The sequence below is a fragment of the Nannospalax galili genome, unplaced genomic scaffold (assembly GCF_000622305.1).
Source record: "Nannospalax galili isolate Female #2095 unplaced genomic scaffold, S.galili_v1.0 scaffold664, whole genome shotgun sequence".
Classification (NCBI taxonomy): Eukaryota; Metazoa; Chordata; class Mammalia; order Rodentia; family Spalacidae; genus Nannospalax; species Nannospalax galili.
Genome location: NW_008354274.1, coordinates 754698 through 771860, shown reverse-complemented (window position 1 = coordinate 771860; position 17163 = coordinate 754698). Strand labels below are relative to the sequence as shown.

Sequence of the window (17163 nt, the reverse complement as noted above, 5' to 3'; positions counted from 1 at the left end):
ACTTCCAAAGCTTAAAGACTTGCCTAATATATAGGAGAGAGAGAGACACAGAGAGAGAGAGAGAGAGACAGAGACAGAGAGAAGGGAAGAAGGAAAGGGAGGGAGGGAGGGAGGGAGGGAGGGAGGAAGGAAGGAAAAGATTGACTGCCAGGACTCAGAAACACCCAATGTGCCCTCGCCACAGTGTAACTTAAAAGAATTAGAGGTTCTTGAGCTGGGGAGATAGCTTAGGATGGTAGAGTGCTTGCCTAGCATGCACAAGACCCTGGACTTGATTCCCAGCACTGCATAAACTGGGTGAGTTAGTGCACGCCTGTGCGCATAGCACTCTGGAGTATCAGGAGTTCAAGGTCATCCTCTGCTTTGAGTTAGATACCACCATGGGATGCATGAAACCTTGTCTCAAGAAAGGAGGTGGGGGGGAGGAAGGGAGAAATGGAGGGAGGGAGGGAGAGAGTACAGAGGGTGCAATCCTCACTTTACAACAACCCACTGTAGAGATAATAATCGTGTCACTGAGAGCAAGCTCATGCAAGCAAAACAGGTGTTATGGACTCTTAAGACCTAATCACTTCTCAAAGGCCAACGTCTCCAACCTCCACATCAGCAACCAACTTTCAACATGAAGGTAGGCCTGGTAGTGGACACTTGTAATCCCAACACTCAGGAGGCTGAAGCAGAAGGACTGCCATAAGTTCAAGGCCAGCCTGGGCTACAAAGTGAGCTCCAGAACAGCCTGGGCTACAAATTGGGACTTTGTCTCAAAAAAAGGTGGGGGTGGGGGGCTGGCTCAGCAGGCAAAGGTGCTTGCCACACAAGCCTGGTGACCTGAGTTCAAGCCCCAGAACCCATGTAAAGCTGTCCTCTGACCTCCGCACATGCACTGTGGCGTGCACTCCCCCAACATAATAGTAATTATAATTTGAAGACAAGAAAATAAAATTAAAGCCCATGTTGAACATTGAAGACTTTTGATGAAGAAAAAGAATGGGAAATACCTGACAAATAATGTGTTGAAATCATTACACTCTGTATACAAAGAGCTAACTAAAATATATCCCTATTAACTGTGGGGACACCCAGTCCTAATCTCAGCACTCAGGAGGCTGAGGCTGGAGGATTGAGAGTTTGAGGCTAGCTTGGGCTACATAGTGAGATGGAGGCTAGCCTGGAGACCATAGCAAGACCCCGTCCCAAAAAAATGAAACACAGTGCTAGGCATGGTAGTGCAATGCCTTTAATCCCAGCACTCAGGAGGCAGAAGCAGGTGGATCTTTGTGAGTTCAAGGCCAGCCTGGTCTACACAGTGAATTCCAGGCCAGCTGGGGCTACAGGGAGACCCTGTCTCAAAAAAGAACCCCCCCAAAAAAGAAAGAAAAGAAAAACAATGCCAGGGTGGTGCACACCTTTAATCCCAGCACTCAGGAAGCAGAGGCAGGCAAGTCTCCAGGTGAGTTCAAGTTCAGCCTGGTGTACATAATGAGTTCCAGCCCAGTCAGGGTTACATGGTGAGGCTTTGTCTTTATTTAAAAAAAAAAAAAAACACCCAAGAGGCAGGACGGATGGCTCAGTGGTTAAGAGCCCTGGCTGCTCTAGCAGAGAACCTAGGTTCAATTCCCAGCACCCACCTGGTGGCTAACAACCATCCATAACTCCAGTTCCAGGGGATCTGGCTCCCTCTTCTGACCTCCTCAGGCATTGCACAGACACAGGTGCACTCACATACATGCAGGAAATACACTCAAACACATAAAAAATAAAAAGCAACAAAATATTTTTTTAAAACAAAAACGAAAGGGAAACGAGAAAAAGATACCAGGGTTCAGAGAGGACTCCAGAGACCGGGATATACAAGCAAGTCTTCCTGGACCTGGGCCTCAATTTCCCCGCCCGAAAAGAGTGCCTATCTATTTCTGTGCCTTGCTGTGACAGTGGACAGGAGGAGTATGTAAAAACCCTGTTAATGTTGCCCACAGCGCCCCATAGGGTTTTGTCAGCTCGCGCCCGGGGTGCAGCGCCAAGTGCTTTCTAAGGATTATCTCACTTAATCCTCCAGTACCCCCCAGCAATGGAGACTCTCCTGATCGCCCCCACACCCCGAGTTGCAAATGTAGAAACCGAGCTTCGGATAGATGAAGCAACTCGCCCAAGGGGGAAGCAAGATGCGGAACATCGGCGCTGCCCTGGAGTCCAGCGCGCAAAAGCGACGGTCAATTACCACTCAATTACAAAGATGCTACTGACGGGTTTCTGGGTTGTTCTGGCTTCGGGCAATGGGGGTCTGTGGATCAAGCCCAGCTCTCCGGGCAGTGGGGACAGGAGAAGTGGATGTCAGTGCCCTGCCCTTATAGATCGCCCCCCAGCCCCTCCGCTCACCTCGCGTATTTGGTTTTCTGGAAATCCAGCAGCCTGGTCAGGGCGAACATCACCGCGGTTCCATCAGCACCCCGCCCGGGGCTGGAACGCGACAACTCGAGAGCTAGGCGGGAGGCGCAGCAGGTTAGAAGGGCTGCGGACCCGTGGGGAGCCCCAGGGCCGGAGCAGACCCGGAGCCGCTTCCTCCAAAGCCCTGAGTCCGGGAGCCCGGCTGGAGTTGCAGATTGCAAATCCAGAGCAGATGGTGGCGGGGGCGGGGCGGAGGCGGGCTGTGGGGGGGACTCGGGTGCACGCCGCCAATCGTGCAGCCCCAAGTCCCCTCCTTCCTGCCAGCTTTTCTCGGTGTCCCCTCCACCCCTCCACCCTGTAGCTTTTCCAGGCAGTAGAAGAAAGCTTGGACTAGACTGAACTGCCTGGTCTCTGCCTGCCAGCCAGAGTTGCTGCAAGCCACACAGGACCCAGATGCCAGCCTCAGGATACTTGTTGCTTGTTCTTACCCCTGTGCACCTGCAAGACCCGCAAGCTCAGGTCACCCAGGACCACGTGACTCTAGGGGACCCTCATCCTCCCACTACCACCATATGGGGACATCCCAGCGTTTCCAGGACCTGCATGCATCCCCAATTCCATCCTAACATCATTTTTTAAATTTTTTGTTAATTTATTTATTTTTACTTTATGTGTAGGAATGTTTGCGTCCATATATGTAAGTGCACCCGTTTTGTACAGTGCCTGCCCAGGCCAGAGGAGGGCATCAGATCCCCTGGGACTGGAGTTAACAGTTGTTAGCTGCGATGTGAGTGTTGGGATTGGAACCCAGGTCCTCTGCAAGTGCAACCAGTGTTCTTAAGCACTAAACCATCTCACCAACCCCATCCATCCTAACATCTTCAACACAATTCAGCTCACTGTTTAGTGTCTTTTAATACATTTATATATTTATTTATGGGGGTGCACACATGGTGAGGTCTGGGGACAACCTTCAGGAATCAGTTTTCTTCTTCCACCATGTAGGACCTGGGGAGCAAACTCAGGTCTTCAGGCTTGGCAGCAAGCACCTCTACGACCCAGTCATCTTGACAGCCCCAAATTCAACTTTCTGTTTTAGGAGATTTTGGCATGTTTGGGTGCTATAGGAATGCAATCTGACCATGGAAAATTTGAACATGCCTCGGGCTTGGCTGGCAGGATGGTCTTTGGTATGTGGTGGTCCATAGTGATTATCAACTTGACAGGATCTAGAATCACCAAAGAGACAAGCCTCGGGGCACAATGTGAGGGATTACATTGATGAGCCAAGACCCACCCTGAATGTGGGTGGCACCATCCCGTGGGCTGGGATCCTGGACTGAACAAAAAGAAGACAGGGAGCTGAGCACCAGCACGCATCGCTCTCTGCTTCCCGACTGTGGATGCCATGTGACCTGCTGCCTGATGATCTGCCACCAAGACTTCCCACTGAGATGGACTGTACTTCCAACTGTGTGCCAGAATACAGCTTCCTTACCTAAGTTTTTGCCAAGTATTTTGTCACAGTTATGAGACAAGCAACAATACAATGTTCAAGAAATGCCATCCCCAAGTTAACTGGAAGTCCCCTCCTCTCCAGCCCACCCTTTCCCCAGCTTCCCACTCTGAAGTGCGCAGTTTCCAATCCTTTTAATTTATTTATGTACTTTTTTCTCAGTGCCAGAGATGGCACCCAGGACTTCCGCACATGATAAACAAGCACCCTCTAACCAAGAAACATCCCCAGACCCTTTTTTAAAATTTTTTAAGATTATTTTTTATTTTGTGTGTATGAGTGTTTCTCTGCATATATGTATGTGTACTGTATCACAATGCCGGTAGAGGCCAGAAGAAGACATAGGACCCCCTGGAACTAGAATTACAGATGATTGTTAGCAACCACGTAGGTGCCAAACCCTGGTCCTCTGCAAAAGCAGCCAGTTAAGAAATCACTGATCATCTCTCAGTCCCCCTTTTAAAATTTTTATTTTGAGGTAGACTGGCTGGTCTTGACCTTGCAGTCCTCCTGCCTTCAACCTCTTAGTGGATGGGATGACAAATTTGGTCTAATTCTTTTTAGAATAATGCTTACTTGGCATCCACTGACAACCTCTGTCTCCAGGGAGCTAGGACAAGCAGCAAACCCACAAAAGGCTGCCTACTTCCTCTCTGCATTCTCAAAACTGGGCCTAGAATGGGTCTGTGTATGCCCCTGGCTGGGGGATCAGAGGGTTACAGGTATGGTTCAGAAAAACATTGTGTTGGGGGTGTTGCAGTAGTCGGGAGGAGGGTGACAGGGAATACTAAACGTAGAGGTAAAAGCAGGACCTGGGGAACTGAGGAAATAGGGCTGACCAGACCTAGATATTGGATTGGAAGTGCAGGAAGGGCCGGGAGAGATGGCTCAGTGGTTAAGAACACTGAATGCTCTTCTGAAGGACCCAGGTTCAGTTCTCAGAACCTGCATGGCAGCTAACAACCACCTGTAACTCCAGTTCCAGGGGCTCTGGATCACATGTATGAAGAATGCCAGCATCCTCATACATATGGCATACACTCATGCAACATATACACATAATAATAAAATAAATCTTTTTTAAAAAGAAGCGCAGGAAGATGCTCAACATGATCATCACAGCACTTGGAAGACAGACAGGATTAGCTCAAGTTCAAGACCTGCCTGGCCTACAGATTCAGTTAAGGGACAGCCTGGACAACTTAGCAAGATCCTATCTCAAAGCAAAAGAAATAAAAAAGAAGGCTGGGGATATTACTCAGACACTTGCCTAGAATTCCCTAGTGAAGGGCTGGAGACATGACTCAGTGGTACAGCTCCTGCCTAGAATCCCCCAGTGAGAGACTGGGGTGTGACTCAGTAATACAGCTCCTGCCTAGAATCCCCCAGTAAGAGACTGGGGTGTGACTCAGTGGTACAGCATCTGCCTAGAATCCCCCAGTGAGAGACTGGGGTGTGACTCAGTAATAGAGCTCCTGCCTAGAATCCCCCAGTGAGAGACTGGGGTGTGACTCAGTGGTACAGCTCCTGCCTAGAATCCCCCAGTGAGAGACTGGGGTGTGACTCAGTGGTACAGCATCTGTCTAGAATCTTCCAGTGAGGAGCTGGTGTGTAGCTCAGTGGTACTGCACCTGTCTAGAATCCTCCAGTGAGGGGCTGGGTGCGTGGCTCAGTGGTAGAAGGCTTGCTTAGAATGTGTGAGGCCCTGAATTCAGTCTCTACTACAGAGGGGGAAAAGAATGAATGAATGAATGAATGAATGAATGAATGAATGCATGAATAAATGAATGAATGAATGCATGAAAATGCCACAGTGAATGAAACTCATTACTTTTTATGCTAACTTTAAAAATTAATTCACGCCCATGAGATGGTTCAGCCAGTAAAGACACTTACCAGAAGCCTGACAACTTGAGTTTGAGCCTTGAGACTCACATGGTGAAAGGAGGAAACAAACTCCTACAGCTGTCCTGTGAGTCCACATGCACATACCCCACACACGCTCACACAAAATAAATGTAAGGAAGCATATATTTGTTTTAAAAATGAAATGTAAGAAAGCATATTTGTTTTAAAAATGAGGCAGAAGGTACAGTTAGAAGGCGTTTGTTCATGTGAGCTGTTTTAGTTTCATTCTGTTGCTGTGACAAAACACTCTGACCAAAAACAGCCTGGGGAGGAAAGGGTTTATTCCAGGTCATAGTCCATCATTGAGGGAGATCAGGGCAGAAACCTGGAGGCAGGAACCATGGAAGAGCACTGCTAGCTAGCTTGCTCTGTGGCTGACTGGCATGCTTATGCTCAGCTAGCTTCCTTATAGAACCCAAGACCACTTTGTTTAGGGATGGTGCTGCCCACAGTGGGCTGGGCTCTCCTATATCAGTTAATAATCAAGACAATCCCTCACAGACCATGGACCATGGACCAGCCTGATCTAGGAAATTCCTCAATTGAGGCTTCCCTCTCAACTGACTCTAGGCTATGTCAAGTTCATAAGGTGTTCTAGGACACAGGGGACGTCATTTTGGATTGTGCATCTATGTGCCCTGGTTGGGATGAACATGAGGGTTTGGTTAACATCTATAATCCCAGAACTCAGAAGATTGAGGCAGGGGACCCTGAGTTTGAGATTACATAGCAAGAAAAACAAATGAACAAACAAAAAACAGTGAGAGGCTGGAAAATGACTGGGGGCGGTGGGTAAAGTTATTGCTGTACAAGCATAAGGACCTGAGTTTGGATCCCCATCACCCACATAAAAGCTAGGCACAGCAGCATGCATCTATAACCCCAGCCCTGGGGGCACAGACATAGGCAGATCCTGAGAGCCCACTGGTCAGCCAGCTTAGTTCAAAAGGTAAGCTCCAGGTTCTGTGAGAGACAGTGTTTCAAAAATAGGTGGAATCAAGGGCTCAGTGGTTAAGAGCACTGACTGCTTTTGCGGAGGACCTGGGTTCAGTTCCCAGAACCCACATGACAACTAAGATTGTCCATGACTTCAGTGCCAAGGGATCCAACATACTCTTCTGGCCTCCATGGGCATTGAACAACATGGGTGCACTTATATGCATACAGGCAAAATATACACATATAATAAAAATAAGAAAAAACGTATTATTTTTTAAAAATAAGGTAGAATCAATAGTGGAAAATATTCAGTGTTGACCTCTGGCCTCTACATACACACACACACACACACACACACACACACACACACACACACACACACACACACACACACACACACACACACACACACACACACACACACACACACACACACACACACACACACACACACACACACACACACACATACACCACAACCAGAGTGAGCCAGGGTTCACTGGTCAGTACCTCTGTGGTATGAGTGAGGGAACCTGAAATTTAGGAGGCCAGAGACGTTCCTGGGGGGCATGATCCTTGGGGACAGGCTATACATTGAACTCTGAGCTCCCTGCCCAACACAAATCCAAGAAACTCTAGTAACTTCTCCAGACCTCCAGAAGCCAGAAATCAACAGAGGAATTAGAGCTAAGGCCCTCGTTGCACAGCCCTGCCCTGATCTTACAGGATTAACACTTGACTGTCACACAGAATTATCTCTGCCCCAGTCCTCAACCTCAACTCCAGCCAGGCCTCTACTGATGTTGCAAAACTGAAAAGCTTCTGGGGCCTGACCCTCCCTAATCACCATTCTCCCCAGGGAGTTGAGGTCAGATCCCAACTCACCTAGGAGCCACAGCTCCTAGGAGAGTTGGACCAGACCTCCCCAGATGGTGGCCTCCTTCTGACCCCTGGCTGATGTCCATCCTTTTCTGCTGTCCACCTTCAACCAGGTCTTGGCAGTGGACTGTGTAGAGACCCCTGGAATGAAACACAAGCTTAGAAATGGATTTTTTTTCCTCCACCAGCTAAAGAAGTTGAATAAAAAATAAGTTTCTATTTTTACTGCTGGGATGTGGTTGTTATGGCAACAAAGGGCCTGACTTTTGCTCCAGAGTCGGGGTTGGGCTGTGTCTAACAAGGGAGACAATGGAGGTGGATGGTGGGATGGTCAGTGGCCCAAAGACAAGCCCAAGGGCAGGGGTCCCACACACACCAAAGGTCTTCTCTGTGCTCTTAATCACTGAGCTATCTCTCCAGCTCCTTATTTTTATTTTTTATTTTTCAGTGCTATGAATGGAACCCAGGATCTCAGCTATGCTACATAAATGCTCCACCACTAATCCACCCACTAGTCCCTTACTTGGGAATTCTAAGCAGGTGCTGAGCCACACCCCCAGCCCCTCACTGGGGGATTCTAGGCAGGTGCTCTACCACTGAGCCACACCCCCAGCCCCTCACTGAGGGATTCTAGGCAGGTGTTCTACCACTGAGCCACACCCCAGCCCCTCACTGGGGGAGTCTAGGCAGGTGCTCTACTGCTGAGCTATGTTTCCATCCCCTCACTGGGGGATTCTAGGCAAGTGTTCTGCCAACCTCTCACCTACACAGCTATCTATCTACAAACATGAATCCATGCATCATTTCAACAAGCAGTGATTGCCATTTGACCAAAATCAATCTCAGTCTTAGAGAGGTTGCTGGTGACAGAAAAGGAGAGCTCTGTCTCACCCCCAGGCTGACCTCCCTCAAGACCCCATACCCACTGTCAGAACTCCTAAACCTAGCCTCCCTGGGAAGACAAGGCTTACACCTGTGCACTGTTCTTTTCTCATGGGACTCACAGGTGGCAAGACAGAGCAGGTGGGAGCCACAGGCTAGGGGCACACAAGGCCTGGGGAGAGGGCAGGTGTGTCAAAGATAAAGCTGGTGTGATCAGGACATATTCTAATCAGTGCAACAGGGCGAAGTTCAGCAAGAACTGAACTCAAAGTGGATTTGGACAGAGTTGTCTGTGAGTCCATGCATGTGCATGTATGTGTGCATGTATGTGTTTGCACTTGAAATGTGTGTGCCCATGTGTATGGATGCACTGGGTGTCAACATTGGGTGTCCTTGCTCAAGAACTGAACCGCTTTTTTCTTTTTTAAGACTTATTTATTTTTCTTAATTTATTTGTGTGTGTATAGATGTCATGTGTGCGGGTGCCCATGCAGAGAAGGGGGTTGGATCCCCTTGAACTTTAATTGCGGGTGGTTAAGAGGTACCTGACACAGGTGCTGGTTCTCCAAAGTGCACATGCTCTTAACTGCCGAGCCGCCTCTCCAGCTCCTCAACTTGCATTTTTTTGTTTTTCAACTCTTTTACTTACATTTGTTTGCTTATTTATTTATTGAACAAGCAAACAGACCAAGACACAGGTGTTGAGGTCAGAGAACAACCTGTGGGAGTCAGTTCTCTCCTTCTACCATGTGAATCCCAGGATCAAATTCAGGTTGTTAGTCTTGGCAGCAATCACCCTTATCCCCTGAACCATCTCGCCAGCCCCACCTTGGTTTTTTGTTGTTGCTATTGTTTTGTTTTGTTTTGTTTTTGTTTTGGGGGGCCTTTTTGAGACAGGGTCTCCTTGTAGCCCTAGTTGGCCTGGAACTCACTATGTAGACCAGGCTGGCCTCAATCTCACAGAGATCCACCTGCCTCTGCCTCCTGAGTACCAAAATTAAAGGCATGCCCAGCTCCCCACCTTGGTTTTTGAGACAGAATTAGTGTTTTGGAGCTCACCAATTCAGCTGCATGACTGACTATATAGCACCAGGGATCCTCCTGTCTCTGCCTCTCCAGCACGAGGATTACAAGTGTGCACCACCACACCTGTTTTTGCTTACATGGGTGCTGGAGGATCGAATTCAGGCCTTCATGCTTGCATAGCAAGTACTTCATTGAGCCATCTCCCCAGTCCCTTATTTTTTATTTATTTATTTTTGCAGTGGTTGGGTGGAACCAGGATCTTAAACATCCTAGGTAAGCATTCTACCACTGAGCTACACCTCCAGCCCTTGTGTTTTTAAGATTCAGTCTCACTGTGTAGCCTAGGGTGCCCTGGTACTTGAAAATCTTCCTGCCTTGGCCTCTGGAGTACGGGATTACAGGTGTGAGCCATCATGTCCAGCTGGCATATTCTAAAACCGAGTAGAGTAGCCAAGTCTGGTGGCACATACCTGAAATCCCAGCACTTGGGAGGTGGAGGCAAGAGGATCAGCCTCAGTGATTTGGTGAGTTTGAGGTTAACCTTGAATGCATGAGAGCTTGTCTAGAGAGAGAGAGAGAGAGAGAGAGAGAGAGAGAGAGAGAGAGAGATTTAGAAAGAAAGAAATAAAAAACTGAGCAGCAGAGAAAGAGGTAGGAGGCAGCTCCCTAGAGTCAGGGAAAGGAAAGTTACAAAAGGCAAGAACTTTGGTCCACGTGAAACCCTGCTGGTTTGCTAAGGGCTTATCTGTGTTGGGTTCCTGCTGTCCGTGTGGAATGGAACAAACCAAATTCTTGCACAGCCTTGACCTTTCTGCAGCTGGCCCTTTTAGAGGGTCTGGGTCTTCCCAGGCTGTGGCCTTGAGCTGGTAGAAGATATGTTTGTGTGAGGCCAAGACAGATGCTGAGATGGGAAGAAAGCTCCCAAGAGCCTGGCTGAGGTTACATCAAAGAAATTTTGTTAAGGAAGGCAGAGAGGCAGAGAGGCAGGGAGGGAGGGAGGGAGGGAGGACTCTCTGCTGGCTTGTTAATCGCTGCTGAAAGTGGGACTGGAGAGATGGCTCAGCAAGGTCTTGCAGAGGACCTGGGTTCAGTTCCCAGGACCCATGTGGCAGCTAATAGCCATCTGTAATTCCAGTTCCAGGGAATCAGACGCCCTCTTCTAGCCTCTATAGGTACTACACACAAATGGTGCACTTCCACACAGGAAGGCAAAACACGCATACACATAAAAATAAATTAAAAAGAGAGAGGAAAAAAAGAAAGAAAAGAACAGCTGAAAGCTAGCCAGGTGGGAAAGAGGCCACAAGGTGAGGAGACAAGTAGATCCTGAGAAAACTGGATGAGGTGCATGGACAGAGTGGGGAGGGAGACAGCCTCCAGAGGGGAGGAACACTCGTGGGGAGGACATAGCCTTCAGGGCGAGGAATCAGCCTGGGGGAGAGAAAGAAAGAGGGAAAAGACCACAGTCCAGAGGGGAAGAGACCGCTAGTGATGGAGGGGACCAGCACTGACAATTAATTTTACTGATAATTGATTATTAATTTTCAAGCATTCAACATTTTGCTTTCTTTATTGATTTATTATATTTATTTGGCTGTTTGAAACAGGGTTTCACATAACCCAAGCTGGCCTGAAATTCCTATATATCCCCAGGTTACTCTCAAACTAACAGCAATCCTCCTGCCTCAGACTCTCAAGTGCTGAGATTATACACATGATCCACCGCACCCAGATTTAGTTTTGTTTCTTCTAGAACTTCATAGGAATGGAATCATACCTGTATTGGGGGGGTGTTGTTGGTTTTACATTTTTATTTATTTATTTATGTATTGGGAGGGGAGAATCCACACGGGAGGGCACACACGTGGCAGTCAGAGGATAAGTTTTGTAAGCAGTCAGTTCTCTCCTACCACACAGGTTCAGGGGATTGAACTCAGGTCCTCAGACTTGGCAGCAAGTGTCTTTACTGACTAAGCCATCTAACTCATCCCTTGTTTTTTGTTTCTGTTTTTGTTTTTTGTTTTTGTTTCTTGAAACAGAGTGTTACTTTGTAGCCTAAGCTGGCCTTGAATACACTAAGGAGATCAGGCTGGCCTTGAACTTTCAGGGATCCTCCTGCCTCTGTTTCCCAAGTGCTCCAATCACTAACTTGAGCCACCACCCCCAGCTTAAAACCATGCATTCTGTGCGTAGCATGATGCCTTTGCAACCCATCCATAGTATAGATAGTAGTAATATTTCCTTTTTTTGTGGCTAAGTGATACTCCAGAGTATGATGTGCCATTTATTTGGATTCACTGTGCTATTCCTCCATGGAAGTGGCAGGGGGTGTTTGCAGTAAGCTCTGAGGCTTCACCCAGAGGGTGTAGCTGACTGTTTCTTTTCTGACCATCAGAAAGACAGGTCTGGTGAGGAGGTGAAAGAATGGAAGGAAACATTCCAGAAGATTCCTTAGACAGAGTCCTGTGATATCAACTTTTCCTGGGGATTTGTGAACAAATGGGCTTCAACAACAGACCCTGGCTCCCAGCACGACTTACAGGCAGCTCAGGCTCCTCTTCCCAGCAGTTAAGGCTTTTATAAACTTGAGAAGGGGCTTTGTGACTATTGTTCATTTTAGGAACTTCCTGAGACTTGTGAGTTATTTACTTCCCAAGTCCCTATTTATTTTTATTTATGTGTATGTGTGTGTGCCTGTCTGTATGTACACCATGTACATTCAATACCCACAGCAGCCAGCAGAGGGTGTCAGTCATCTAGAACTGGAGTTACAGGCAGCTGTGAGCTGAACCTGGGTCCTCTGTAAGAGTAGCCAGTGCTCTTATCTGCTCAGCCATCTTTCCAGCCGTACTTATTCAATCTTAAGGAGTCTCTCTTCTCCATGTAGGGACCATTTCTATCCAGAGGAAATGCAATGCCCTAGATGTGCATGCCCAGTGTCTCAGGCAGTGAAGGTCTAAGTTCTGGGTTCTCAGCTCCTCCCAGGCCTTGCACTGCTTCAGAACTCCTGCAAGGCCAGAGCCCTGTGCATCTGCCTTAACTCACCCTCCTGCCTAACTGCTCCCCCACAGTCCTAGGACACAGTTCCAGTAACAGGCCGTTACCAGCCATCCACATGGAACGATGGACTTCACTTCAAAGAAGTGCTTGGCTCTCTTCCTTCCTGTGATGCAGTTCCTGCTTGCCATCCTCTCCGGGAACACTTCTCTTTAATTTCCAAAGCCAAGCTCAAAGCTCTCTGTGAAGTCTTTCAGTTTCCCTCTTGTGCCACCTTCAAATGAGCACCAGGTCTCCTCCACCCCCATCTCTTCCCCCACCCACCACCAAAGGCCACTAAAGGCAGGCCCCTATCTGGAGTCAGGTTCCAGGCTCATGGGGTCAAGGCCTTAGAGTCTCTGGAGTGGGAAGGAAGGACTCTTTTCAAGACTTGGATTATTTGCCTAGATTCGGGGTGTGGTGGCCCAAGCCTTTAATCCCAGCACTTGGAGGCAGAGGCAGGTGGAGCTCCGTGAGATTGAGGCCGGCATAGTCTACACAGAGAGTTCTAGGCCATCTGGTGCTACAGGGAGACTCTGTCTCAATAAAGACAAAAGCAAACAAAGACTGGAGTGATGTCTCAGTGGTTAAGATAACATACTGCATCCTCAGAAGACCTGAGTTCAGTTCTTAGCACCCACATCAGGAGGCATACAACTGCCTGAAATTCCAACTCTGGGGTATCTGACACCCTCTTTAGGGATCCTCAGGCACTGCACTCACATGTACAAATCCACAGTCACAGAACACATACACATATAATTTAAATTTTTAAATTTTTATTTATTATTTATATTTTATGCGTGTGATGAGGCACTTCAAGACTGACCATAGCTATGCCATGTTACAAGCAGGCCCCAACTAAACCCAGAAGTTTGTTTGTTTGTTTGTTTGTTGTTTTAGGAGGTTTGACCCAGCTGCACTTAGGTGTGGGCTTGAGAACAGGTCAGAGTGCACCTGGCTGCCCCACTAACAGCAGATTTATGGCTTCTGTAGGTATGCTTGGCTTGTTTTTGCAGAGTAGTAATTGTTATTTTACAGAATAGAAATTTTTAGGGGGATTTTTCACCCCTAAGCTTGGGAACTTAAACTTTTCACCCCTGGATGTAGGTTTTTTGTGTAAAAGCTTACCCTAGTGATGGCTCGGGACTGCACTTGGGAACTGATTGCCCAGTGTAGTCACTGGCTGGCTAGAAAAATATAAAAGGCTTTCTTTCAGCAAATTTTTTTTTGTGTCTGAGTGGTCTTCTCTGGTGAAACAATATCATGTGTATGATAAAATAAAATATTAAAAATGTATTATTTTTATGTGTATAAGTGTATTGCCTGCATGTATGTGAGAGCACCCATGCCCTGCAATGCTGCAGAGATTGGAAGAGGGCTTTGGATTCCTATGGAACTGGAGCTAAGGATGGTTCTTAGCTGCCATGTGGGTGCTGAGAATTGAACCCCAGTCCTCTGTAAGAGCAGTCAGTCCTCTTAACCACTGAGCCATCTCTCCAGCTCCATTTTTCAGTTTTTTTGTGTAAAAGCTTACCCTAGTGATGGCTCGGGACTGCACTTGGGAACTGATTGCCCAGTGTAGTCACTGGCTGGCTAGAAAAATATAAAAGGCTTTCTTTCAGCAAATTTTTTTTTGTGTCTGAGTGGTCTTCTCTGGTGAAACAATATCATGTGTATGTGTATATTGCAATGCCTCAGGAGGACAGAAGAGGGCATCAGATCCCCTGGAAATGGAGATAGGAACAGTTGTTAGCCACCATTTTAAAACGCTAATAAAAAATGTTTAATATGGTTGGAGAGATGGCCTAACAGTTAACTCTGGCTGCTCTTGCAGAGGACCCAGTTTCAATTCCCAGCACCCACATGATGGTTAACAACCATTAGTAACTCCAATTCCAGGAGATCTGATGCTATCTTCTGATTTCTGCAGGAATTGCATGACACAGGTACACTTACATGCAGGCAATACACTCATGCACATAAGATAAGAAAATAAATTTTAAAAAAATTTAAATTTTAACCAAAAAAAAAAGATTTGAATTAGGGATGGCTAATCTCGCTAGCTTGAAGCAGTCTAGAATCTTTTAACTAATTTAATCTTTTTTTTTACTCTTTCTTCCTTTTTTATTTATTTTTTATGGGGCTTTTGTCTATTCTAATTTCATACAGGGATATAAGCATATAAGGTGTTTTGATCAAATTCATGCCTACTCCCTTCCCTCCAACTCCTCCCCTATCTCCCTATGACTTTTCTGACAATTTCATGTACTCTATCTTCTTCTTTTATTTTTTTAATAGGGCTTTTGGCTACTGTAACATAGCCGCCCCCCCTCCCCCACAAGAGGTAACCCTAAAATCTTTTAAGGATTAGAAAAGAGCTCTCAAATACTTTCAAAATTTTTGGTCTTTGGAATGGAGTATGTTGCTAAGAGGTCCAAGGACATTTTAAATTTTAGCCAAGAATCTGGCTACTTTTCTTTGGGGTCTTTTTTCACTAACTGCTTAGCCAATTCCTACCTCCTATTCTTATCACACCATCCTCTGAAGAGTTTACCCAGCTTGCAGATACAGAATCAGGACACAGACTGCTCTGGCTTTTTCCATGCTGAACAGGCATTCTTATCACACCATCCTCTAAAGAGGTTACCCAAATTGCCAATAGAGAATACAGACGAAGAACGCTCTGGCTTCTTCCATGCTGAACAGGGATGCAGGGTGAGGAAATTGGAGTACGCACTCAGTGGGTCTATCTAAAAGTCTCCTAAATTGCATAACTCTTATCTCAAGGAGGAAAAGAAAGTCTTTGAATCATGACTAGGAGATGTGAAGGAAAAGTAAAGGCAAGAGTAATTAGCATTACAAGTTCCAGATAGGGAACTAGAAAAAGTCAGAACAAGACAAATTTCAAATGTTCATATGAGAGTCCATTGGAATTTCTTGACCAGAGCTTCCAAAAGCATCCCTCTATTGAGTTCCTCCTCATTTATCTTTTGTCTGCCAAGGCTAGACTTGAGAGTGATGGATTTAGTATTTGCTTTTGGGTGTTTTGATAGCTATTGGAGTGGTTAGAATCAGTGTCACTTCCCTCTCAAAGGCTTCTAGATAGGGGGAGAAAACAAATTTGGCCATCATTTTAGAACAATGGTAGATTGTCTACCTTAGCTGCAGGTGGGCATTACAGTACTGGAGACCAAGATTTGAAGTCTTACATCTGAGAAGCACTTTCTGATTCAGAACAAAATCATCAATGAGAGATAATTGTCTAAATAATTTTTATATGGACTTAAGCCTAATGTCTAAGAAATGTAATCCCTTGAACTCTTAAAAGAAATACTGATCACTTTACTCTTTGGTTATACTTTCCTTTGGGGTGTTTAAGACCATACAGTTGGCCCAATTAAATCAATTTATATTTACACTTAAATTATTTTTACTCTTCAGGTCATTGAAGGATCTGTTCCTCAGGGGTCACATGGGCTTGGGAGGAGCCCCTGTCTCCTTTCTTTCACCAGTTCCATCTATGTGAAGATAAGTCCTGCTCACCCGTGGCTGGCTTCACTTGGAAGCATGGAGGAAATGTTTCTTCTGAATTGACCCTCCTCTTGTAGAGTGGACACTGGTTCAAGTACATCTGATGGGATCTCCATGGCCTCCTTGAATAAGAGGCCAGGTTACTGATTATTTTTACACTTAAGGTTGTTTGAGGATCTGTTCCTCAGGGGTCACATTCGCTTGGGAGGAGCCCCTGGATCCTTTCTTTTACCGTTTCCATTTATGTGAAGATAAGTCAAGGTCCTGCTCAACCATGGCTGGCTTTCCTCCATAGTCCCCTGGAACTTAGTCAACCTTGGAGGGCAAGGAGCAAAAAGTTTCCTTTAATTCCCTCTGACCAGATTAGTATAGGCCTAAAAATATCTTTGGTATGGCTCTTAAACATCCAAGAAGGTTAGTTCTACCAGTCTGGTACTTTTTTACCATGTGCTATGTAGATAAAGCTTGGATGAAAAAACAAATATTCTCAGATAAACCTTGACTAGATATATATTTTGTTCCTTAAACTAGTTGACTAAACTATATGACCTTAGAAAATTTAAGAGTATGTATATATTATTTTTGTCTCTTCCTTTATATATCATAACAAACCTACACAGACCTTCATCACTTGCTTAGGCTTTCTCATTTTTTCTCTTTTGGAGAATATCTCCATTCCCATATCCTTTAAACATCTTTTTTTCTCATTTTCTTTTTTTAATAATTATGAGACATAATAGCATTAACAAATTTTCCATCTGTTTTTGAGAATTCTTTTCCTGGGGATACTAAGCAATGATTAATCCCTTTTAAGGTTCTGGTGTCAAGCCAATGTTTGATTAAAGTTTTATTGGGGAACCAATGAATTTACTGAGCTTAGTTACCAAGATAACTGAGGGGTTGCTGAGGTGTATGTATGACTTCAGGGCGTGCACACTGGAAAGCCTTTACCCAGTATGGGTCGTGGCTTCTCTTCCTAGCCTTTCCCAGATTGTATACTTTAGCCCTCCCCAAATCCAGGAGACCATGTGTGATTAGGGCCAAATTACATACAGTTG

At 46.1% G+C, this 17163-nt stretch overlaps 1 protein-coding gene across 1 annotated transcript in view; it reads right to left on the bottom strand.

The window, feature by feature from the left end:
- The window catches only part of Mmd2 (monocyte to macrophage differentiation associated 2), a 59834-nt gene extending 57230 nt beyond the window's left edge, over positions 1–2604 (bottom strand). Inside the window, exon 1 of the mRNA XM_008851379.3 lies at positions 2377–2604. Coding sequence (XP_008849601.1) covers positions 2377–2426 — 50 coding nt within the window. The 5' untranslated portion in view covers positions 2427–2604. The remainder of the gene's footprint in view (positions 1–2376) is intronic.
- Between the last annotated feature and the right edge of the window lie 14559 nt (positions 2605–17163).